The 10,228-nt window shown below is 35.1% G+C and overlaps 3 protein-coding genes across 3 annotated transcripts; 1 reads left to right on the top strand and 2 right to left on the bottom strand.

The window, feature by feature from the left end:
• Nucleotides 1-178: 178 nt before the first annotated feature.
• LOC118275342 (protein SEC13 homolog) lies at nucleotides 179-1,468 on the bottom strand. The gene is made up of 2 exons (XM_035593255.2): nucleotides 793-1,468; nucleotides 179-631 (listed from the first exon to the last, which is right to left on the bottom strand). The coding sequence occupies exons 1-2, from the start codon at nucleotides 1,360-1,362 to the stop codon at nucleotides 260-262; spliced, it is 942 nt and encodes a 313-aa protein (XP_035449148.1). The 5' UTR covers nucleotides 1,363-1,468; the 3' UTR covers nucleotides 179-259.
• A 209-nt stretch (nucleotides 1,469-1,677) lies between these two features.
• LOC118275343 (uncharacterized) lies at nucleotides 1,678-3,236 on the top strand. Its single transcript, XM_035593256.2, has 5 exons — nucleotides 1,678-1,827; nucleotides 1,899-1,958; nucleotides 2,034-2,207; nucleotides 2,292-2,435; nucleotides 2,706-3,236. Exons 1-5 carry the CDS (start codon nucleotides 1,756-1,758, stop codon nucleotides 3,063-3,065), a joined length of 810 nt encoding a protein of 269 aa, XP_035449149.1. The 5' UTR covers nucleotides 1,678-1,755; the 3' UTR covers nucleotides 3,066-3,236.
• Nucleotides 3,237-3,268: 32 nt separating this feature from the next.
• Nucleotides 3,269-10,103, bottom strand: LOC118275344 (ras-related protein Rab-8A). The gene is made up of 5 exons (XM_035593258.2): nucleotides 9,914-10,103; nucleotides 9,600-9,660; nucleotides 8,925-9,129; nucleotides 7,916-8,056; nucleotides 3,269-3,904 (listed from the first exon to the last, which is right to left on the bottom strand). The coding sequence occupies exons 1-5, from the start codon at nucleotides 10,035-10,037 to the stop codon at nucleotides 3,800-3,802; spliced, it is 636 nt and encodes a 211-aa protein (XP_035449151.1). The 5' UTR covers nucleotides 10,038-10,103; the 3' UTR covers nucleotides 3,269-3,799.
• Between the last annotated feature and the right edge of the window lie 125 nt (nucleotides 10,104-10,228).

The raw sequence follows: 10,228 nt of genomic DNA, 5'->3' as shown, positions 1-10,228 counted from the left end.
AAATTTATAGATAGCTTGGGTTCACACTAACTTATTGGGTGCAGGGACTATCATGAATTTGCCCATGCACCTACCAGTGATCCGGTGGGTGGATGGGTCATGACCTGATACTTTAAGTAACTGATAATAATTCAACACTGATAACAATATGAATGGAAGTAGGAAAAAAACAAATAGATTGATTACAATGTATATTACTATTAGGAAATTATTCACAAGTTAATTAAAATAAACAAAACATAAACATAAATAAATGAATTTAAAGTGTGCTCCTTTCATCATTTGGCGTTTGTCCCAAGCCTTTTGCGACTTCACTTATGCATAGCCACTGGCCATCAGACCCTTCACGCCAGAGGCTTACTTTGTTGTCTCCGCCAGAAACTGCAAGGATGTTGCCAGTCAGAGACCAGCTCACACTCCAGACAACATCATCGAAGGTGTTGAGGATTGTAGGTGTCCAGGATACATTATCATCGCTAGTCCAGATCACAACTCTCTTGTCCTGGGAACAGCTTGCAATGGTTGAGCGGTTGAGTCCTAGAGAAGGTGCCCAGGCCACATCTCGCACCCAGTCCATGTGCATCTCTAATCTGTTTTCTTCCACCCATTGGTCACCTTGTTCTCTCCAAATCTGTGAAACAGAATTTTAGGTTAGAATAAAATTGTTGTTGTGTAATAAAATAGAAATCTTTATAAAGTGAATGGAATGATGTAATAATAATTCTACTCTGGTAGTATCAAAATGTAAACAAATACAAATTCTTATAAGATGTTCAACAAACATTTACTTACTTTGATCAAATTATCACATCCTCCTGTAACTAATCGTTTTGGTGCATCTTTGTTGCTGAGTGGGTCTAAGTTCAAGTCTGCCGAGATGGCCGGGCACCAACTGACAGAGTTCACTCCAATAGCATGAGCTCCTGGTATCTTCTTCACATCCCAGTTGCCACCTTCTTGCGAGTATGTTAAGATAGACACGGATCCATCAGAGCTGCAGCACGCTAGGATGAGGCCATACTCGGCCGGTGCCCACGCAATCGAGTTCACAGAACTTTCGTGTCCGGTGTATTCGTACAGTTTTGTCCACTCACCAGATTCTTTCCATATGATAACTTTGCGGTCATATGAGCATGACGCCAGTAGGTTGCCATACTTTGGGTGAGCCCAGGCAATTTGCCACACGGGGCCGAAATGACCCTTCAGATCAGCAGCAAGGGTTTGTGTACCACTCTTGATGTCATAAATCTTTACCGAATTATCAGAAGAACATGTGGCCAATCTAAGCCCGTAGTAATCCAGTTCGGCATCATGGATCATGTCTTCATGGCCGGTATCAATTGTGTTTAGAACAGTAATCATTTTGAAATATTTATCACAAAACACAAAAATGAATAACCGCGAGTCCCTTTCCTTGCCAGCTGTCAAACGGTTGACGTGGAATAGATGTTGCCACTATCTATTATGCTTACGTCACTTGAGAAAAACCGGTAAACTTGTAAAAATAAGCATTTACAAGCATTCAAAATTGAAAATATTGACAGAAATAATATAATGATTACCTAAAACTAATTAAATTAATTCGATTTAAGTCAACAAAGAAGATTGTTTTAGTTTTTTGTACGATCTTACACTGACAACATCAGTTCCAAATGTCAAAGAAAAGTTCTCAACGCAAATTCCTAATCTCAAATCAGAAAATATTGATGAGATAAAAACTTAAATTATGGTAATAACTGGGTATCCTAAATAACAATGTCGCGTAACGAAGAAGGGTTTTTCGATAGTGTTCAAAATCTATTAAAACAGGACTATCGCGGAGTGAATGTAAGTCCGGTTAAGGAAAAATAATGTGTACCAAGTATTTCTGATGATTATCACCTGACTGTGATTTACAGATAGCTGTTTATGCTCTCGCGACAGCCGGCTTAGCAGTGTCGATACATAAAATACGTCCGGTATGTGACCTCTATATATAAAGTAGCTTAATATTGATGATATTACATAATAACATTATATTTTTAAATAATTAGGTTAGCAAGTTCTCAAAACCGAGTACAGTTCCTGAACACTTTATAAGAAATCATGAGACTCTGAGAGGTACTTATGCGGGTGTGCAGCACTCGCCCCTCCGTGTTTTAGTGGACCATAGAGCTCCTATTTACCTACCTCTGTGGCACTCTGCTAAACCTCCTCTTCCAGTGAAGGTCAGTAATGTTTACTACTTTGCATACAATGTACCAGTTGGGTGGGTGCCAAGTCAGATATTAATGAAATCATGTGTATTTCAGCTATGGGGAGTAGAAGTAGTAAGTGGAAATGCTGTAAACTGGTTGGAATGTGTGGGCAAAGGTCACCAAGTGACTATGAAACTTGTCACAAGAGAAAATGATGAGCTGGTATCCAGTGTGTCATTGCATTTACCTCAACCACGGGTAAGATTCATAATATTAGTATATTGTTATTTTATTTTATTATGTATAGCTAAGGATAAAGAATATTCAAACAACAATATTTATGTTAGCTTTATATACAACTGTCATTACAGATTTTGTGTCTCATGTGATTGTGATTGAGTTTAAAATTGCTGCAGCATCAGCCTACCTAATTATAATGAAATCAATTTCCCATATACCTTCAAGACCCAATTAAATATGTTTTGTAACTAAAATGAACATAATTTATGCCATTATTTCGTTTTTCAGAAAAAAACTGTGGAGACTCTTGATATTGCTGAAAGGCTCGTAGAGCTTGGTTTTGCTAAAGCATCAGTTCCCAGCAATATCCAGAAAAAAACAATTGAATCAAAGTTGGCTCCAGCTTTGATATCTGCTGAAGCCCGTGCCAAGGACTATAGGAACGGTATTTGGTCTGACTGTCTACCACCTCTACCTTTTTATGTTGTCTACTGGAGAAAAGGATCACAGAAAGGTGCAGAATTACTCATCTTCACATCGAAAATGTTGTTCAAACTAATAGCAAGTGGGACTAAAGGAATCTTTGGAGGAGCAAAGAAGTTGGCTCTCAGACCCTTCAAATCGTCTAAGCAAGTACAAACTACATGAAGGCATTTATGAAATTTATTACAAATCTGGTTAGTTTGTACGGAATGCATTACATAAAGGTAATTATTTACGTACACAGAGACTAGAGCTGGTATCTTCCATTTATAAAATGAGTCCAAAATATTCATCTCTTTTGTATATAACGTTGGCAATAAATTGTTACAAAAATTACATTGCAGTCTCATTGTCACAAAAACACAATGTGTAAAAAAGCACTTTATTCAAATTAAATATTATATATTACATTAAAATATATATCTTAATTAAAATAGCAAAAGGAAAAGTACAGCTAAACAATCTATTGAAATAAACCTTCCAACCATTATTTGTAATGATGATAACACCTTAATTTCGCCCTAATATAAAAATAAATCGTCACTTCAAATGTAAACAAATGTACAAGGTAATTTTCGCACAGAATACTGTTTTGTTTCAACTAAACGTCGAAGTAGGTTGCATAGTCGCGGATATAAAAATACAAAAAGCAAGTCTGATCCCCCAATGGAGTAGATGCACCAGTATTAAAAAGATCGAAAAATATAGTTGGTGGGTGATGGTAACCCTACGCGTTGAGTATAATTATTATGGCGATGTTGGATGGCAAACCCGAGTCAGTGAGAGAGACATTGGAGCGAGTAGGGCTGTCTGAAGGGAGATAATACTTGATGATATTGTTCGCGTTGTACGTGGAGCGGGTAGGGTCGGTGCGGGGGGCGCGGCGCGGCGGGGCGCCGTCAGAGCAAGCTGCAGCGGGACAGCCACGACGTCGGCTTGCGTTGCTGCTCGTTGGCACGGATCTGGTGCGCGCCCGACCTCGCGCCCGCTGGGTTACTCGCCTCCTGCACACACAATATTCTCATCAATACATATTATCTTGATGTCATTAATTCACTCATCACTCAAGCAGACTAACGTTTATGTATCGTCCTGCAAAGTCTTGAACCTATACAGCGCAAAAGACAGCAAACAAAACAACTATTATCATCAAATTAATAGTAAAGAAGTTTGCGGGGCGTTAATCGTAGCAACAGCTTGATAATGCACGAAATTATCAAATCAAAACATTGAGATATCGCTAACGTAACACTTAAATTGAAGTAAGTATATCAGTACACAGCACTCATACTCATACAATGTTAGTTTATAGAAATATTTTGCTGAAAACTTGCTTGAAATTAGCCTACAGTCAACACTAGGTTTCTGTGTAGAAAAATTAAACTTAAGAAATACCGATGATGAAAAATTGCTACTATATTTTGAACACTACAACACTACATATTTTTCACAAATAAATATCATCTCCTCAATTAACTTAAAATTACAGTTTACGGTTTCGAGTCACAGAGGCACACGACTAGGCTGTAGGCTGTGCGACGTCGCCGTGTCTGCGCATGCTGCTTATGATGAAGAGTCCCTCTGTGACTCAAAACTAGTAGAGCTTTTCTCCATTAATGTACGTGAGTATACCGTGATTTTCAGTTAATTTAGTATGTCTCACGATAGTTTTTATAAAAATATCATCTACTCAACGTACTAATTAACAACTAGGAAGACTATTCATTTAACTGAACTAGTTTTTGCCAATACTAACATTAAAAGCCTCTCAAAATTACCCAAGACAATTAATAATCAACAAACTATTGTAGGTAGTTGACGGATTTTGAATCTTATACCTCAAGATTTAAGAGCGAAAATATTCAACGGCGAGCGCCAACAATACATGCACTTAATAAGCAGTTAAGATCATGTAAATAATAAACATAGCGGAACAAAAAACGACAACTCAAACTAAATAATTAATTGTTTTTGTTTAACTATGAAGCCAACAAAAAATACGACACTTAGAAGAAACTCTCGGATCCATTTACCTTCTGTTTTCGTAAGATACGCATGAAACAAAAGAATATTTTTTTAGCGGAAGAATATACAACATAGGTAATTAGGTAACGGTAAAACGGGGTGAATAGATACAAAAGAAGGGGAGGAAATGTTAGGAAAATGTTCTAACATAAGTACATGTTAGAACATTTTCCTATTAGTATTCCCCATTCCTATCATTAGAACTTGAGACGGGATATTTACCATGCTTATTTATGTCTATGAGTTTCCGATATTTCGGCACTGTTGCGAGCGCCATGATCACGGATGAACTCTCATTAAATATCCCGTCTCAAGTTCTAATGATAGTGTTAGTGACCGTGTCAGTTTAAAAACTTATACCACCCCATTCCTGTATCTATTCACCCTGTTTTACGTTATTTTAATAAATAATATCGTAAACGATGTGAATAGAACCAAATGTTTGATAGTAGTTCCATTATTTTGACTTAGACCACTATCAAACTTGTTTGGGACTAATTTAGAAGACAATAATTACTAGAATTAGTATAAATATTACAGTGACTATGACTTGTATAGTAGTTAGTCATTTTAAAGTCTAGTCGCAATCTTTGTTAGAGGTAGGTAGTTCTATTCACACCGTTTTACTTAACAATGTAAATATTATCACTAATCTTATACAATTTGTGATTTGTGTGTATGTTTGTAACCTACTTGAATCACGCCAAAACAGCTGAAGGTATCGGGATAAAATTTGCAACAAATGTAGATTATGGTTTGGAATAACACATAGGGAACTTTTTATACGGGATTGCGGGCGAAACCGCCGGCAGTAGTTATGTATATTGTTTCCTATTATATTAAACTAGTTGTCTGTTAATTACAAGAAGTATCATTGCAATGGAATCGTATCTAAAAATCTGAGTCAGCCATGTTTAGTAAAGTTTAAAGATTCGTTAATAACTTAGATTGCATTGAATGCAATAAATCTTGTATTATGTGACTCACAACAAAACCAGATTATAGAATTTTTGTTTGCTAATAGGGAGCTTGCTTTTGCCTTACCCTGAGGTCGTTGTTGCTGACACTGCTGCTACTACTATTATTACTACTGAGATTTTTAGAAGTGGAAATAATCTATGCCAACGTCTAATTTACACTTCTGACAATATGCGACTTGCGGCCCCTCGCTATACACAAATTATAAATGAGTTTATCTATATTTCTTTCAAACTAGACAAAACTGGCTTTTAAAAATAGGGCAAAATAATTAAAATTCCTCATACATTTGGGAATGTTAGTCACACAGACGCGATGTTCAGTTCACATGATTATCATTTATTCAGTAAGTAGGTGTTGCGAGATCGCAAATAGTCCACACTTATGAATAAGGCCTTGATTCAATTGTTACACACAGACAAATTTTATTGTACGTACGTATTTATAGTACACTGTAAAGTCGGTGAAAGTGTTGTGTGGACCGGAATAATATGTTATTATGTATTAAAGGGATGGAAACCGCTGAACTAGCAACATGTAAATGGACAAAGGTTTTTATGGTAACGCCGAGTAAACTAAACCCACTCTGAGATTGATTCCTGGTTAGGGCAAAATATTTATTGGATTTTTCCGTTTTGGAAATGCTCAGCAGTAACATAGGCGCCGGGGAATGTAAGTATGTATGTATCTTTATGGTCAGGGTAAGGAAATAAGCTTGCCCTCAAGAGACTATTAACATACTCAAAGGAAAACGGCTATCACTTGGAACAAAAGACGTGACACTTTGCATTGAACCTATTAATAAACTGTCTTAAAACAAATCGCACTACTATTGTACCAATAAAACTGATGCGTAAATTAATGACTAATCAATTCGTGCCGAGAAAAAATAGACCTAAGTACGTACTACATAGATATAATTATCCTGAGTCATTTGTATGTGTAGTACATACAGTTCATCATTGTTTGACACCTGTAATCTGCATCATTTGACAAGGCTATACGTCAAGCCATGTTATACACTCCATAAAATATGGTAAGTGACAAAATATGGCATGTGATAAAATTTCCATTGAGTGCTATTCTCGTCTTTTCCTCAATAAGATCTGGTTAGGATAGATGTTGTAATGTTTGTAAACAAATTATGAGCGTAGAATCATGTTCGGTCACATTTAGGCCCTTTTTAACAGACTTCATAAAAAAGCAGGTTCTCAGGTATTATATTGTGTGTATGTATTTATGTATGTATTTTTGTGCGCGATTATCTCGCGTTTGACTGAACCGATTTTTATGTGGTTTTCAATATAATATCTTTTAGACTTAGAAGAAAGCTTTAGGTGTATTACCTGTCTTTAAAAAAATTGAATTCCGTATTTTTAACTATTAAAGGCAGTTCCCTTCTTTTTTTTAAATGTTCGCACTGTATTTAGTAACAGTTACCGGAAAGGATAGAAGCTTTGAAAGTGGTATTTGGTGCGGCCAGATATAGTCTTACCTTTGTGGTTTGTTTACAAACATATCCCATAAAGCTTGGTTTAAGAATAGATTAATTTCAATCGAGTACCGAGATTCGGTAGTTCTCGCCTCCAGTATCGCAATGTTATTGTAATCATACTTGTAGAATCGTTATTAATTTCTTAAGTGACTGATGAAGGCACAATATACTTAATAAAATACTTATTTTAGTACATGAAGGCATAATAAGATTGTTCTGAACAATGGGGCACATTTTAACATGGTTTACTTCTACACTGATAAGCCTTTACAAATGTATTGAACATTTATTAGTAGGAAAATATAATTACTCCTGAATTTTAATTTTATTAATAAATTAGAGAATAATAAATTGAAATAATAATATTGACGCTAATGTTATTTATATTCTGTGTGAATGTTATTAATTATAGTATTTTACGTAATAATGAGAGTGGGTACCCGAAAATGGCGAAAATTTTGAGTAAATAATAGTAAATATCTGTTGTATAAACATTTAAATATAAATGAGTCCTCACCTGTTTCTTCTCCATTTTCGCCTTGATATCTCTTGCTAGGGTATAAAACGCCGACTCTACATTTAAGGAGTCTTTCGCTGAAGTTTCTATAAATTTAATCTGATATTCTACGGCTAACTGTTCACCTCGCTCTTTTGATACCTAGAAATTGTAATATACATGGTTTAATTGTTGTTTCATAGTTTGTTTCTAAAAGATAATAAAAACTATAGACCTATTCTAGAAAGATAAAAGAATCAATAAGTAAATATCATGGTCCTATTTCTATTCAAAAATACTTAATTTGTGAACAGCAAACTTCATAAAAGTGTTTATTAAATTAAAATTACATAACAATTGACAAATTATTTAAGGATTTTGACGTAAATATTACATTATTGAGCTTGTTAGCTGCTCTCTCAGTTAATCCACTCGACTTATCATGTTTATACCCATGAAGATAAAGTACTGGCAAATGGATGAGTCATGTGTGTGATTGTGACATTAACAACTACATTTGCCACTTATCAAATCCAATACCAACATAATATTATTGATAACGGCGCCCATAGAGCCCCACAGTAGGCAAACCATATTACTTTCAGGGCATTATCAAACCATTACACATATAGTAAGTATATTTATATATGTTTTTTATATGACTCTTTCCTGCTTTAGGGGAAATCATGTTTTCAATACCAATTACATACTGTTCAGGACTGATTATAATGATTTGTTTAATAATATTAGTAATGCTGATTGGATTTATATGAAAATTGGTGAATGTATCATTCTAATATTGATTGTCATGTGTTTTAGACACAATATTTAAAATGGTTCATTGAACTATCAATAGATAGTTGCTGTTTTCCTGGAGTAACAACATCACAAGTTGATTCAACTCTTTTTATCACTAGAAAACTCTTTATGTACTGTTCTTGTTTTAGGGAATGGAATAAAAACAAATAACTGACCCCAAGTAGACTGAGATAAGGGCAGAAAGTAGAAGAGTGTAGTCTTGTGTACTGACCTGTCTTTTAGCCTCTAAATCACACTTGTTTCCAAGAATCATCTTTTCAACATCAGCACTGGCATTTTCTTCAATGTTCCTGATCCAATTCTTAATATTTTCAAAGCTCTTTTCATTTGTTACATCATAAACAAGCATTATGCCCATAGAACCACGGTAGTATGCTGTTGTGATTGTACGAAATCTCTCCTGACCAGCAGTGTCCCTGTAATGTGCACAAATACTTATAGTTGCACTTCTTTTTATTGTCAAGAGAATTTAATTGTTCAATTGATACAATTATGACACAAATAGGTATGTATTTTATAATAGTAATGGTTGCAATAATAGAAGGATAATGTGTATTTTACTATTTATTATAGCTATCACTTTTAGATAAACACTATAAATAGCCATGCCATTGCCTCTACAATAGCCAACTTAGATCAAGCATGACTATGACACACAAATATTGAGCAAATGTAAATTGTTGTTTTGTTCCATGAATGTCTCACAGAACAACAGCTAAAACCATTGTCTTGATAGCCTGAAGAAAGGAAGTGAGTACATTGCACTAGCCTCATTACTCATTTACGGTTGCAAAACTGGCCACAACTTTAACTTGGCCGCGCCTCGTAAAAGGCCTCACTCTCAAACAAAAACGATCACAATAAAATTATCTAAAACACAACTCACCATATTTGTAATTTTACTTTTTTCCCGTCCAAGTCTATCGTACGAATTTTAAAGTCAATACCTGCAACCAACAGTCCACCAGTTATTCGGGAGTCAACTAATTAATTAGTGTGTATGATGTCATAAACTCTCGATTCATTTAGTTCGATAAGGGCTCCGTGTAACAAGGCACCGCGCCCTATCCGCCATCAATATGTATAACGATAAATAACAGACACAATGATCGTGGAAACAAAAAATCCTGTTCATGACAATATACGTAAAAAATATCTGACAATAACCTTTGATATAAAGACTTGAATCAAAGTACTCACCAATAGTCGAGATAAATGAAATATTGAAAGCATCTTCTGAAAATCTGAATAATATAGATGTTTTTCCCACACCAGAATCTCCTATCAAAAGTAATTTAAATAAATAATCGTAAGTTTTTGCCATTTTTTACAACAATCTGATTACGATACACATAGGTCTGCCATTCATTTGGCATTTTTGAGTAATCACTAGTGCTGTCACAAAACAATGTTACAATATTCGGTTCGACGAACAACTCGTGTAATACCGGTTTTTGTAACATTAATGCTAAAACTACTCACTACATAATATAAATTATGTCGCAATCGCATTAA

Source organism: Spodoptera frugiperda, chromosome 8 (assembly GCF_023101765.2).
Source record: "Spodoptera frugiperda isolate SF20-4 chromosome 8, AGI-APGP_CSIRO_Sfru_2.0, whole genome shotgun sequence".
NCBI lineage: Eukaryota > Metazoa > Arthropoda > Insecta > Lepidoptera > Noctuidae > Spodoptera > Spodoptera frugiperda.
The sequence above is the reverse complement of the archived record's forward strand: the minus strand, read 5'-3'. Positions and strand labels throughout refer to the sequence as shown.